At 38.6% G+C, this 15,561-nt stretch overlaps 1 protein-coding gene across 3 annotated transcripts in view; it reads left to right on the top strand.

The window, feature by feature from the left end:
- The window catches only part of C11H2orf42 (chromosome 11 C2orf42 homolog), a 39,544-nt gene extending 24,218 nt beyond the window's left edge, over positions 1 to 15,326 (top strand). For 2 of the 3 annotated variants that reach the window (XM_005212876.5, XM_059891444.1), the window contains 5 exons: positions 3 to 107; positions 3,482 to 3,589; positions 5,420 to 5,520; positions 6,862 to 7,024; positions 14,188 to 15,326. In XM_005212876.5, the coding sequence (XP_005212933.1) occupies positions 3 to 107; positions 3,482 to 3,589; positions 5,420 to 5,520; positions 6,862 to 7,024; positions 14,188 to 14,396 (686 nt within the window). In that variant the 3' untranslated portion in view covers positions 14,397 to 15,326. 3 annotated transcript variants of the gene reach the window in all.
- The last annotated feature ends 235 nt before the right edge of the window (positions 15,327 to 15,561 follow it).

Genomic DNA, 15,561 nt, shown 5'->3' with positions numbered 1-15,561 from the left:
AGCCTGTGGTCAGCTGTTAGATGAGGCACAAGTGACCTTATCCTTCCAAGACTGGCTGGCCAGTGTCACAGAACGCATCCATCAAACCATGCACTATCAGTTTGATGGTAAGTGTTGGTCATCTAACTGCACTGTTGCTGAAAGTCAGAGAAATTAAAGTGATTGTGTATAGCTCTACTCTGTTTTGAAAAAAAAAGTAATTGGGCTTCAGTGTAGAGGTCACTGGACCACAAGACGGTAGAAATCTAAATGAAATAAAGGAATAATCACATAATTAAAATGCAGGACCAACAAAATTGAATTTGGTGATGGAAAAGAAAAACCACAGCAAATAATAATAAAAATAGACAGACTTGGTCTTAGGGTGTGTATTTGATGAGGATGATAACAAGCCTCAGAAGGTCACTCTAAACCCTCAAACTTAAAGCATGAGAGGAAAAAAGTATGGAAAAAAATCTAAATATGTGAGACTAAGATGAAAGTGAAAGTGAAGTCGCTCAGTCGTGTCTGACACTTTGTGACCCCGTGGACTGTAGCCTACCAGGCTCCTCTGTCCATGGGATTTTCCAGGCAATAGTACTGGAGTGGATTGCCATTTCCTTCTGCAGCGGATCTTCCCTACCCAGGGATCGAACCCAGGTCTCCTGCATTGTAGACAGACGCTTTACCGTCTGAGCCACCAGGGAAGTCCGTGAGACTAAGATAATTATATAAAATTACATGGATATGCTAAGGGCTTCCCTGGTGGCTCAGATGGTAAAGAATCCACCTGCAATGCAGGTTCGATTCCTGGGTTCGATCCCTGGATCGGGAAGATCCTCTGGAGGAGGGCATGGCAACCCACTCCAGTATTATTCTTGCCTGGTCAGAGAAGCCTGGTGGGCTACAGTCCATGGGGTCGAAAAGAGTCAGACATGGCTGAGCGACTAAGCACAGCACATAGCACAGGTTTGCTAAGGAAGATTGGAGAACACAAGCTGCATTCGGGTTGATCATGATAGCCTCATAGAACCTCAGCAATTTCAGAAGTGGACCATCTACCAGGCCTTGCCCATTGCCTGAAAAGCATCCTTGATGGATGGTTTTCAGGTTTTGTGCAGTGGTGAGCAGTTCACTCCTTTCTGAGGCAGCTCCTAACATTGTTAGACAGTGAGAGCTGTGAGGAAGGTCTTCCTCATACTAAGGGGAAATGTTTGCTAATAATACTTCCTGTTGGTTTTAGTCTTCGCTCCAGCCACATGGAGTAATTTTCTGTTCCCATTTTCGAGTAACAGGCCCTGCTACCACACACACCCATTGGCCTGCATGACAGGTCTTCTCTTTTCCAAGTGATACATCTCAGGTCTTCAAACACTCCTCATGGCATTATTTATAAACCTCACAACATTTTGATGTTCTTTGCTGAATATGTTGAACTTTATGAATATCATTTTAAATACAAAGCACCCCAAAGGGAATAGTAGCCCAACAGCAGACACTCAGTAGGAGGAGATGAGTTAAAGGATTGGAACAGTTGTGGCTTCATGGTGAAGAAAGGAACAAGAATGGAGGTGTTGAAATACATGCTTAGTTTTATATACCTTGGTTCAGAATAAATAAAATTTATCCAGAAATAAAATTTTAGAAGTTACTTTTAGAAAAACAAAATAAACTAGGGAAGTTTAGGGATTTCCCTGGTGGTCTAGTGGCTAAGACGACACAATCCCAGTGCAGGGGGCCTGGGTTTGATCCCTGGTCAGGGAACTAGCTCCCACATGCTACAACTAAAGATTTTGCATGCTGCAAAGGTAGAAGATCATTAAAAAAAAAAACAAAACTGGGGAAGATTAAAAAGAGAGTCTGTTTTTCTTTTCTTTTAAAATTTCATTTATTTATATATTTTTTGAAATAATATAATAAATATCTACTAACCCACCTCCCAAAACATAAAATAGAACATTGAAAATAATGTAAGCTGTAAACTATGGCCCTTTTTCATCCCATTCCTTATACCACCCTCTCTCACCATCTCTGTTACCACCACCTTTGTCAAAGTCACCATCAGCTCCCTCCAGCACTGTGATTCTGTGTCTTTTACAAGGGTTTTTCAAGATTAATTTATAAACCTAAACCCTAGCATCCCATCAGCTGAGTTCTGGTGAGTTAGCACTTTTAGAGTCGTAATGATCTTTGCATGTAGCCTGTAATCTAATTTCAAGATGAAACTTTAAAATTCCTTTCTTCAGTGACTTCTCTAAATTGCCTATACGGGAATTCCCTGGTGGTCCAGTGGTTAGGACTTCACATTTTCACTGCTGAGGGCGAAGATTCAATCCCTGGTTGGGGAAGTAAGATCCTGCAAGTCATGCCACATGGCTAAAAATAAAATCAACTGCATATATATTAATATTCAAAAGTGTGTTAGTCACTCAGTTGTGTCCGACTTTTTGTGATCCTGTGGACTATAGCCCACCAGGCTCCTCTGTCCATGGAATTCTCCAGGTAAGAATACTGAAGTGACAGCCATTCCCTCCTCCAGGGTATCTTCCCAACCCAGGGATTGAACCCAGGTCTCCAGAGTTGCAGGCAGATTCTTTACAATCTGAGCCACCAGGGAAGCCCCTATATTAATATTATAGTGGCTCAAAAGCAATGACAGTTTTGTTATTGACATTCTACATTCAATTAAGCAGGTAAAATCAATTGAAAGGATGTAAAATCTTAATATGAAATTCCAGAAAACCTTTTATTTTTCTTGATTTGATCTTTATTGCAAAAAAGGTATCTGAACTGTCTTTAAGAACTGCTCTTTAAGTTGCATCCAGGGAGATGGAAGTTACCTATTAATCCACTTGGTTCTGGATGTTTTTGCTGTGTTGGAGCTTGACCCTTGGGCAGAGTTAGTAAGAAAAACTCTGAGTTTTTTCAGCCTCTCTCCTGAACACTATTTTTTGTTGACGTTTTGTTGACCTAGTGTTTTGAAAGTTTTTAAAAAGAAGTTTGTTAAGTATTTTCAAACAGTTTTCCTATCTTCAGATCAGAGAGAAGACTGATGCTTATTGGATAGTGTACTAACTTTGCAGTCTCTGGCACTCACAGTTCTGGCCATCTGAGAGCATGAACACAAGCAGCAAGTGCCTGGGAGAGTGAGCAGGAGTGAATCAAGTTTACCTTCTCAACTCAGCCTCAATGTCCTCATCTCATTTCATGTCCTCTTTAAAGGGAGAAGTCTGTGCTGTGGTGGCGTTTACAAAATTGAGGACTAGAAAAGTTATTTTTGGTAGATGACAAGAATCGGTTATAATTGCAAGGGATCAGGAGTAGGGCGAGTGCAGTGCTAGACTCATAAAGGTCCATCAAAGCTCGTTTTTGCCTCTGTATAAAGAAATCTCGGTGGTATTTTTAGTTATTACTGCTCATCAGTTCCATTTCCTCTACTTTTCCCTCCACACCAGAAAGCCCACTTATGTTTCTTTAAATGAATTCCTCTTATTTCCTGTAGGCAAACCAGAGCCACTGGTTTTCCACATTCCTCAGTCCTTTTTTGATGCCCTGCAACAGAGAATATCCATCGGCAGCGCGAAGAAACGGCTTCCCAACTCTACCACAGGTACGAGATGTTTCTTTAGGAATAGCTGTAGATGTCTGGACCTTACAGAATTATGTTTGGGAAAAACTGTGCAGGATTTTCAGGATTAGGTCTTCTAGTTACATGCTCAGAGCATGAAGCCTTAGCCCATCAGCTCTTAGAATAATGATCACACTTCGAAGGCCTCATGCTTATTCTAGTAAGAGTTGACGGAAAGATTCAGAAAGCACAACTTGATGAAAGAACCACCAATGAAGGGCAGTGAAGGTGCCCACCAAGAAGTTGGGTATTTTCTAGATATGAGCCAGTTTCAACAAAAGCATTGCAAGCTCCAGTTGTTATTTGGGTTGGCTTCTTAGAAGCATATTACAGTATGTGTCAAACACTAAAACTTTTTTTTCACGATTCCTGATTTTTGATAGAGGGAGATTTTCTTTTTGGAGTGATTCTCAGGCTTGGTACATTTGACCATTACAGTATTCTGGTACTTATTTCTTGATTTTATATAATATCTTTCTACTAGAGATCTCAAGATACTTATTAGGTAGTATAGTAAAATGAGGGAGGAAAAAGGAGGAAGAAAAAATTGCTCAGGGGCTAATAGCCCAAGAGTGTCTATAGCTGGAAATCAGAGCTATTTCGTCAGTAAATTGTTATTTGATGATATAATAGGAATTCTGGAGAATTCCATGGACAGAGCAGCCGGGCAGGCTACAGTCCACGGGATCACAGAATTGCACACAACTGAGCAACTAACACTTTCACTTTCACTTTAAATGGTACATACTGTGAATCACTCTGTTTAGGGCCATAAAAATCTCCCATCTTTACACCTTATCTCTCTAACGTTTGAGACAATGTTGATTCTTCCCGTTTACACTTGAGGTCTAATGTATTAATTTTAACCCATCCCTTAGATGTTTTTAGGCCCTTCAGTAGAACTGCTTTATAATCGCGAAGCTGGGTAATAGATTGGCAACTGCAGGAGCAAGGTTTAAACTCTGTGTAATTATTTTAAGGACTCTGATTTGACCTCTGATGTATCTAAAGTTGTAAGAAGCTGTTTTATAATAGAGTCTTGTGTCTGTAGTTTTATGAAACAAAGAAAGAAGTTTCTAAGATGCCCAAAATTAGTATCTCAAGGAAGCATCAGAGACTTCATATAGCAAAAATCCATATCATTTGGTTCTCCACATTTTGCCAAAACCCTGTTCATAGATTTGCTTCTAGAATTCCTTTTTTAGGGATTTCGCTGGTGGTCCAGTGATTAGGACTCAGTGCTTTCAGTGCCAGGGCCTGAGTTTGATCCCTGGTCAGGTAACTAAGAGCCTGCAAGCCATGCAGCACAGCCAAAAAAGAAAAAATAGGATTTATTTTTAATTTTATTTATTTACTTTTGGCTGTGCTGGATCTTCCTTGCTGCTTGTGGGCTTTTCCCTAGTTGTAGAGAGCGGGGTGTACTCTCTAGTTACATTGTACAGGCTTCTCATAGCAGTGGCTTCCCTTGTTACTGACCATGGGCTCTAGAGTACTCGGGCTCCAGTAGTTGCAGCTCCCAGGCTCTAGACCATAGGCTCAGTAGTTGTGGCACACGGGCTTAGTTGCTCCAGAGCATGTGGGATCTTCTGGGACCAGGGATTGAACCCAGGTCTTCTGCATTGGCAGGCAGATTCTTTACCACTGAGCTACCAGGAAAGCCCAGGATTTCTTTTTTAGAGGGCAAAATTCTATAAGGCACGAATATCACTTCACTGAACTCTCTAGAAACTAAAATGACAAATTCAGTGAAAGAGCACAGGTAATGCTATTATTTTTCAGTACTTAATTTTGTCCCCTGTTTTTACTTTAAAGCTTTTATTCGCAAAGATGCCTTGCCACTGGGAACCTTTTCCAAGTATACCTGGCATATCACGAATATCCTGCAGGTTAAACAAATCTTAGATACCCCGGAGGTAAGAGCTGATTTCTACAACACTGGGAGGGCAGAGTGGGGAAGAGAGAGAAGCAAGTGCAGGAAGCACCAGCTCGTTGAGTTACGGACACTACAGAGAATTCCTTTTGTTCATCCTAAGAGATTATTCAGGAACATTTGTGGCTTTATGGTTCCAACTCTGATTTTAATAGGTATTCACTGGAACCTGAGGTTGTATTCTTTTTTCAATTGGAGCATCCTCTTTTCTTTTCCTTTGGGATGAGAAAACAAGGATGCTTTTTCTTGTAAATTAAATAATGCTCCCTTACTATCTGTGGTGAGCCCTAGATTAACTGGCAGGCACCTGGGAAGTATATGTATAATTTGAGATGATATGCTACTTGTGAAGTCAGTAGGTCCAGCACAATTTGGTGTCCCTCTCCAAACTGCAGTTGAGTTCTCATTAGAGAAATGATTCTTAGTTTGTGTTCCTTTTTACAGGGATAGTATTAGACATTTTTAAACATTTTTTTCAAGCAGATCCTAAAAACTTGAGGATTTTCCCTTCCTATGATAATGAAATATTGTGGAAAACTCAACATCCTGTGATTTCATACATTAAGATTAGCTTGATTGCAAGGCGTTGTTATGTTCAGAAAAATAATAAATTGGTGTTTGTAGAACTTACATGTGAACACTAGGGAAGACTTATGTTAGCCCTAGCCTGACATAAAGACAATGGAGGAACTTCTTTAAATGCAGGATGTCACAGAAAGAAACACATGGTGCGCAGGGAGGCACCGAAACAACCCAGAGTAAAGTCAAGTTGCCGAGCTTCTGTCTGTTGCACATCACTTACCTATATCACCCTATTCCAGCTCACAGCCATGACTTGGTGTGGACTGTGTTTTGCAGATGATAAACAGGCTGTGGGAAGCTCAGCCTGCTGTTTAGTGGCAAAGATAAAACTCAGTTCAGGCGTTGTCTGACTCAGTGCCAAGGATGGTGGAAACACAAGACATGCGCTGTAGGTGTTGTCGATAGAGTTTTTAGGAGAAGACTGCTGCCAGCAGAGCAGTGAGGAAGGAATAAAGTGACTTTAGAGCAGATCTCTGCCAGCAGCAGTTATGTAGCCATGAAGGTATTAGGGGTTCAGTTCACTAGGGTTTGGCAGGAATTCAAATTAAAGTTGTAGAAAAAAGGGAAAGCCATGAACAATATATAGGAGAAAAGGCAGAATTGTTGAAAAAATTTACTTGAAAATACAAGGGAAAGTCTTGAGTGCACTTGAAAGAATGAATAAAACCTACTGTCATCCATTGTTTGTCTACTTGTAAAGGTTTTCCTTTCTCACCTTTCTGGGTATTGTCTCCATTTCCAGATGCCTTTGGAAATCACCCGGAGTTTTATCCAGAACCGAGATGGGACCTATGAGCTGTTTAAATGTCCTAAAGTAGAAGTAGAGAGCATAGCAGAAACCTACGGTCGTATAGAAAAGCAACCAGTGCTGCGACCCTTGGAACTAAAAACTTTTCTCAAAGTTGGTAAGTAAATTGGTGGTTTCAATAGCAGACCTTCCTCTGAAGGTCACCTGTGTGTATTATGCTGTCCTGGACTTTGGGTCTTGCCCTTAAGTGAAGAAGACACATTCATACATTTTGTAAAGGCAGTCATGGGATAAGGTGTTTTGTTTCATTTGAGCCACTGCTTTTAAAATAAAAGTAGAGAAGTAATACCTGTTCATTATATAGAAATCATAGATTTCACTATAGAGCATAAAGAAAAGTAAAAACCACCGATAATCCCGCCCGCCATGCTTGCCAAGTGGCCCTAGTGGTAAAGAACCCGCCTGCCAATGCAGGAGACGTAAGAGAGAAGACGCGAAGATCTCCTGGAGGAGGAAATGGCAACCCACTCCAGTATTCTTGTCTGGAAAATCCTGTGGACAGAGGAGCCTGGAAGGCTGCAGGAAAAGCCCACCAGGGTCCTCTGTCCATGGGGTCATAAAGAGTTGGACATGACTGAAGTGACTTAGCACACAGCACAATCCTACCCACCATAGATGACATCACCATTAAGATTTTGGTGTACACTCTTTTTTTTTTCTGTACATAGAAAGAGTTTCTGAAACATGGTATCATATCTAAATAGCTTTTTCCACTTAAAAATATATCATGAACAACTTTCCATGTCTGTCTTCAACATTATTTTAGACTTTTTTATTATTATAAAACATATATAATATAAAACTGAACATTTTAACCATTTTTAAGCATAAAATTTTTCTGCCACAAAGTGCTTTGGCATTGTTATGCAACCATCCCTACCATTCGTCTCCAAAAGTTTTTCATCTTCCTCAACTGAAACTGTCCCCACTAAATACTAATCTGCATTCCTGCCTCCCCCAACCCTAGTTACCATTCCACTTTCTGTCTGTATGAATTTGACTACTTAAATTAGAATCATGCAATTTTTGTCCTTTTGTTACTGGTTTAGTTCATGTACCATAATGTCTTCAATGTTCGTCCACATTGTAGCATATGTCAAATTTTCTTTCTAAGGCTGAGAAATGTTTCATTATATGTATAGACTACACTTTGTGTATCCATTCATCTGTCTGGATACTTGGATTGCTTGATCTTTTGGCTATTGTGAATATGACATTTTTAAACAGCTGCATAAAATTCATTCATTAAGTTATCTCACTCTGATCAACCCTGAGTTTAAGTTATATCAGACTTTTTGCTATTATAAACAATGCTTCCTTTTATAATTAACTTCCTTTTAGAAGAAGCTTTTATGGCCTTAATTATTTCCTAACTTATTTAGGATATTTTGGGGGATAAATTCTTAAAAGTTAAATTGGAGGACTTCCCTGGTAACACAGTGGAAAAGAACCCGCCTGCCAATCGAACCTGACACAGGTTCGATTCCTGGTCTGGGAAGATTCCACATGCCTCAGAGCAACTAAGACTGGACTGGGTGCCACGACCACTGAGCCTGAGCTCTGCAACAAGAGAAGCCACAACAACGAGAAGCCCGAGCGCCACAGCTAGAGAGGGGCCCCCAGGCACCACAACTAGAGAAAGCCCTTGCACAGCAACGAAGATCCAGTGCAATCAGAAATAAATAAAAGTATTTAAAAAGAGAAAAGTGAAATTGGAGAGTCCAAGTTTATTTACATTTTTAGGACTTTTGATTTTTTTTGTCACACTGCTCTCCAGAAAGATGGTACTAATTCTACACTTTACTCCTGCTAAAGTGTATGAAAGAGTTTCTCTTTTTTAATCTTTGTTGATCTGATAGGCAAAAAATATCCTATCATTCTTTTAATGTACATTACCCTCAAATATTAATGAGTAAGTTTTTCAGTTAGTCATTTGTATTTGATGAATTGCTTTTGCTTTGTCTATTTTTAACTGCGGGATTTTAGTAATAATGACACCTGCAACAAAATGCACTTAATGAGCTCTGTGCTGGGTGTTATTTTAAGTGCTTTATATAGATTAATTCACTTAATGCTCATCGGCCTACTCAGGGCCGATCACATCTGTAAATGTGATCCCCATTTACAGATGAATAAACCGAGGGGAAGACAGGTACAGTAACCTGCCCAGAGTTAGACAGCTAGTGAAGTGGTAGAGCTGATCTTCAACCCCAGGCAGTCAGAGCCTTCAGTCCTAGCCATCCAGTCAGTACTCACTCACCTGTCTTTCCACTAACTAGGCTATAAGCACTTTCAGGGCAGTGAACTATGTCATGGAGAAATTTAGAATTTGTAATTATTTTGTCAAACTCCTGTGAAATATATTTTTAACTACTCTTGTGAGTAAGATGTTTGTCATGTGTCTAACTGGTTACTGCCAGTGTATGGGAAGCTTTTGATTTTGGTATGCATGCATGCTAAGTCACTTCAGTCGTGTTTGACTCTTTGCAACCCCACAGACTGTGTAACCTGCCAGGCTCCTCTGTCCATGGGATTCTCCAGGCAAGAATACTGGAGTGGGTTGCCATGCCCTTCTCCAGATTTTGGTATAATTACTATCAAATTGCTGTCCTTAATGACTTCCTATTAGTGATGATAGTTGTTTCCCTGTTGGTTTTTGGGAAATTAATTATATCACTTGAAAAATGATGACAAATTTGTTTCTTATCAAATGTTTATACCATTGTCTTTTTCTTGTTAAATTACCTACAACTTCAAGAGCAACAATGAATAATAGTAAAGCTAGCAGCTGTGATTTTCATTTTATTATAGTACTATAAATTATTGTTTTTACTATAGTAAAATTCCCCCAGCATAGCATTTTCCAACTGTCTTGAAGAAGAGATAGTGATAAATATTCTCTGAAAAAAGTGTTCCGTGATCTGATAAGTTTGAAAAATGCTATATACTGTATTTCTTTGATTTGAAGACCCTTGAATGTAAGATGTTCAGTCAACTTTGTAATAACTTTTTTGGTTGGAAAAGAAATTTTGCCATATGAAAACTTCCCTAGTTGTAAGATACACTCAGATCTCAGAAAATGTTACAATTGGAGTAGGGAGGCAGTAGTGAGTTGTGTCTTACAATATAATGTATCTCTCCTAGTAACTCATCCTATAAATTTGCATATTAAAAAGATCCTGAAATAAAGATTTGTATTGAACTTTATATAACTTAAATTTTCCCCAATTTATTTGACCAGTGAACTCTTTTCAGGGGAATGCCATTAGTATTTCATATAGAATACATTTCTGGGAAAAGCTGCTCTAAGTTTCACTAGTAAATAATGAACTATTGTTTATTAATTTCAGATAAATTTTTTTTATTTTAATAGCATATCATATTCTTAGTTTATTAAGTTATTTTTATTTGGAGCTATATTTTATTTTTAATATAGTTTTTAAAAAATATTTTTATTTATTCATTTATATTTTGGCCTTGCCACACAGCTTGCAGGAGTTCATCAACCAGGAATTGAACCTGGGCCATAGCAGTGAAAGTGCTAAATACTAACCACTAGACCACCAGGCAGCTCCCTGGAGTTGAATTTTTTTAAATACCTTTTACCATCTTTTGAGAAACCTCTAAAGATAAATTCTACTGACCCAAGTGCAATGAAATTTAAGTACAGTTGATGTCCAATATGAATTTTAGGAATCAATTTCTAATATTGAAATAATCTTACATTTCTGGAATAAATCCTATGTGGTCTTTTTTCTTTTAATATATATGTAGATTCTATTTGCTAATACTTTATTTAGGATTTTTTATTATCTATTCATAAGTATTCAGTTCAGTTCAGTCCATTCTCTCAGCCGTGTCTGACTCTGCGACCCCATGAACCACAGTACGCCAGGCCTCCCTGTCCATCACCAACTCCCGGAGTCCACCCAAACCCATGTCCATTGAGTCAGTGATGCCATCCAACCATCTCATCTTCTGTCGTCCCCTTCTCCTCCTGCCCTCAATCTTTCCCAGCATCAGGGTCTTTTCCAATGAGTCAGCTCTTCTCATCAGGTGGCCAAAGTACTGGAGTTTCAAACAGCTTCAGCATCAGTCCTTCCAATAAACACCTAGGACTGATCTCCTTTAGGATGGACTGGTTGGATCTCCTTGTAGTCCAAGGGACTCTAAAGAGTCTTCTCCAACACCGCAGTTCAAAAGCATCAATTCTTCAGCGCTCAGCTTTCTTCACAGTCCAACTCTCACATCCATACATGACTACTGGAAAAACCATAGCCTTGACTAGATGGACCTTTGTTGGCAAAGTAGTATCTCTGCTTTTGAATATGCTATCTAGGTTGGTCATAACTTTCCTTCCAAGGAGTAAGCATCTTTTAATTTCATGGCTGCAGTCACCATCTGCAGTGATTTTGAGCCCAGAAAAATAAAGTCTGACACTGTTTCCCCATCTATTTCCCATGAAGTGATGGGACCAGATACCACAATCTTAGTTTTCTTAATGTTGAGCTTTAAGCCAACTTTTTCACTTTCCTCTTTCACTTTCATAAAGAGGGTTATTAATTGCCTACAATTTCTTTTTTGGAGGCTATCTTTTTTGGGTCTTGGTAGTAGTTATATAGAAAATGATTTGTGTGTTTTGAACTATTTTCCACTTTTGTCTGTTAAACTTTCTGAACTCTTTAAAAACTTTTTCTAACATTTTCTTGGAACTTTTTAATTTTTATACCTTTTGGAGTTATCAGTTAACTTTTAAAATTCATGTTTGATAATAGGAACATTTAAGGTTCTTCTTATTAATATCTAAATAGTCTATAATCGTAGTTTAGTTTCTGTGTTCCCAATACTTTGTATTTAAAATTTCTATTTGGTTGAGGCTTTTGATTTCTATATTCTTAAGTATCCATTCCTACTTTTATTATTTTGAGTTCAGAAGATGTGCCTTTTCAGTTTTTTTAAGGAATTTAAAAATATTTTCTCACTAACCTAATGTATGATATGAATTTGTGCTAGCAAACGTATTATTTATCCAATATAAAATTTTGTATAGCTTTAAGATTTATAAAACTTAGATAGCAGAGTTGTAATACAATTTACTACTACAGTTTTGTTTCTCTACATGCCTTCTGATATTGCAAAAGCCTTTAAGTATTGTAATGCAATGTTTTTTGGTACATTAGAGTTATTGACCGGAGAAGGCAATGGCACCCCACTCCAGTACTCTTGCCTGGAAAATCCCATGGATAGAGGAGCCTGGTAGGCTGCAGTCCATGGGGTCGCTGAGGGTCGGACATGACTGAGTGACTTCACTTTCACTTTTCACTTTCACACACTGGAGAAGGAAATGGTAACCCACTCCAGTGTTCTTGCCTGGAGAATCCCAGGGACGGGGGAGCCTGGTGGGCTGCCGTCTACGGGGTCGCACAGAGTCGGACACAACTAAAGTGACTTAGCAGCAGCAGCAGCAGAGTTATTGATAGATGTCAATGTAAATATATTATCTTAGTCCCTTTGGACTGCTGTAACAGAATACTGTAAACTAGGTGACTTAACAGAGATTTATTTCTCACAGTTCTGCAGGGTGGGAAGTCCAAGGTTCCTACAGATTCGATGTCTGATGAGGGCCTGCATCCTGGTTCAAAGATAGCCATCAGCAGGCTTCTCTCTGTGTCCTCACATTTTGGAAAGAGCATAGATGTCTCTGGGGTCTTAAATAAGGGCATTCAATGTCACTCATCAGGGCTCTTCCCTCATGACCTAATCACCTCCCAAAGGCCCCGCCTCCAAGTACTGTTACATTGGGAATTAGGTTTTCAATTTATAAATTTTGGGAGGATACAATAATATTAGGGAGAAATTTTAGAGAATATAGATTCAGCCTATAGCAACAGTTCATCAATTTAAAAATAACATTTGCCTTTAATTTGTCTGTATTCAGTATTACAACAGTGACACCAGCTTTCTTTTGTTTTACATTTTTCTGATGATTGCCATCCTTTTAACTTTTTTGTGACACTTTGTTCTTGTTGAAACTCTTATCAGTATTTTATTTATTTTTTCTCTGATTTTAATATATCCCCTTTACCATAATTAATATAGTTGGCCTTCTGTCTTCTTGTTTTTTATTATTATTACTGAATATTTTTGGCTGCGCTGGGTCTTCTTTGCGGTGCAGGCTTTCTCTACTTGCAGCAAGCAGGGGCTACTCCCAGTTGCCCTGTGCAGACTTCTCTCTGCCGTGGCTTCTCTTGTTGTGGAACATGAGCAGTAGGGCGCACAGGCTTCCGTAGTTGCGGCTCCCTGGCTCAGAGCACAGGCCCAGTAGTTACGGCTCATGGGCTTTGTTGGTCCTCAGCACGGGGGATCTTCCCAGATCAGGGACTGAACCCGTGTTCCCAGCACTGACAGACAGAATCTTTACCACTGAGCCACCAGGAAAACCCCCTGTCTTTTTGTTTTTTCTGTTTTTTGCTAAATGGACTATGTCTTCTATGTTTATTGTCTCCATGTTTTAGAGGTGATACCATATGCTTATTTTTAATTCTGCTAGTACTTTATATTTATTCAAGAGCATTCTTTAATCTGAGTTTTTCACATTTAAATCTTTAATATTCTGGACTTTATCTTGATGTAAGTTATGAAGTAAGATTCTGTCATCTTTTAGTTTCTTCCAGATAATTATGTAGTTGATGCACCCCGTTTGTTGTAAGAAACACTTACTTGTATTTCTTACACTAATTGAAAATACCACTTTGGCCTTATCTTAAATTCCTCTTCTTTTTGTATCCATTTTGGATCTTTCTGTTTTGTTCTTTTCCTCTGTCTAGATATATGCCATTACAACTCTCTTGTGGTTATTATGGATTTGTAATATATTTTAGAACCATTTGGATTTTAATTCTGTTTCTTTCTGGTTTCCTTGAAACTTGACCTTTTCTTGCTAGTCTCCCTTTTCATCTCATCCAGCTGTCTTTCCCTCTTAGCCTGGCCTCTCCTTATGATTCTTTTGGCCCTATTTTCATCCAGGCTGGGTGTTATTTTATTTGAGAATGCCAGACAGTTCCCTGAAATTTTATTTTGGATAGATAGAGCAGTAATCACTTTTCGCTTGCCTTGATTATTCTTGTTGCCCACCCCCCACCTTTTTTCCTTCTCATATAGTTTTTTTTTTTTTTAACTTCTTTTTCTTTTTAAAATTTGTGAAAATTTATTTTGGAATTGTACTAATCAATTCTTTTTTCTTTTCTTTTTTATCTTCAGGCAACACTTCCCCAGATCAAAAGGAGCCAACACCTTTCATCATTGAGTGGATCCCAGATATTCTTCCCCAATCCAAGATTGGTGAGCTTCGAATCAAGTTTGAGTATGGGCACCACCGCAACGGGCATGTGGCAGAGTACCAAGACCAGCGGCCCCCCTTGGACCAGCCCTTGGAACTGGCCCCGCTGACCACCATCACTTTTCCTTGAAGCAAAACAAGAGTCTTTTGCTGCTAAATTTGCACATCCCCACCCTTTGACAACTTTAAATACTAGTTAGACACTTAGATGGCTCTGTTCCTTAGTGAACTACTTTTAGCTAAGATGCAGTTTCTCAGTGCATTCAAGTGAATTCTTTTGAAGAAAAACTCTTCTTGTAAATAGCCCTTTTGGTGCTGCTCTGTATAGTCTACATTTAACTTGGATGATATTCCTAGGTAGAGTTTTTAAAGAAACAAAACCAGCTCACTTATCTTCCTGAAGGACTCACCTTTAGAGTTTGTTTCAACCTCTTCCTAATTCTCTAAGAAGTCAGCAGCACTCCACCTTATACTAACATGTTGGAAAATTAATAATACCTTGGTTAGGGCAAAATGTTGAAGATCATCCTGACAGAGTTCCAATCATATCCTTTTATTTTCTTCTCAAATAAAGCACAGTGTCACTAGTTTTTATAAATTATATCTTGTATTGGCCTAATTATAAAAGTATAAACCTTTTGGGAGATTTAGGTGATAGTGAACTAGGAAAAAGAGATTCAGGTGTCAAGGCAATATTGATTGACGTTTCAAACTAATGCTTGTAATTGCTTGTTCACTTCATTTTTATTTCCTTCATTACTCTCCAAAAAGCTTAACAGGTGGTAAGATTCAGTTTCTATTTTTTAATTCACTGATCACAGAATGGAGATACTGAAAGTCACAGAATAGAAGCCTGCCTTTAAGGAGAAAAGAAGAGAATGGAACATTTCCTATTTGCCTGTTACATCCCAGGCATTTTCATTTATAATCTCACTTAATCATTTTTCTCATTTAGTCCTCATCATTATTTGAATTTAGCCACCACTCCTTTTATAAAGTTACACAGTCTCTCTGAGATTAAGTATCTTACTGGAAATAGCATTAAAAATGTTTCATTTTATTCCAAAGTGCATGTTCTTTCCACTTTATCATATTGCTTTATAATTATAAATTCTTCATAATTCATTATCTTTGGAAGACAAGAGAAGTGTGTAGGTAGGCATTTTTGATTGCACATAACAAAAAGCCAACTCTAACCAGCTCAGGCAAAAACAGGAATGAATGACTGGTTCATGAACACTAAAATAGGGCTAGACAACTATCCTTGGGTGGAGCGGGGGTGTGGTTAGGCCTCA

This window comes from Bos taurus, chromosome 11, assembly GCF_002263795.3.
Source record: "Bos taurus isolate L1 Dominette 01449 registration number 42190680 breed Hereford chromosome 11, ARS-UCD2.0, whole genome shotgun sequence".
Taxonomy (NCBI): domain Eukaryota; kingdom Metazoa; phylum Chordata; class Mammalia; order Artiodactyla; family Bovidae; genus Bos; species Bos taurus.
This window is presented reverse-complemented; position numbering and strand designations above follow the sequence as displayed.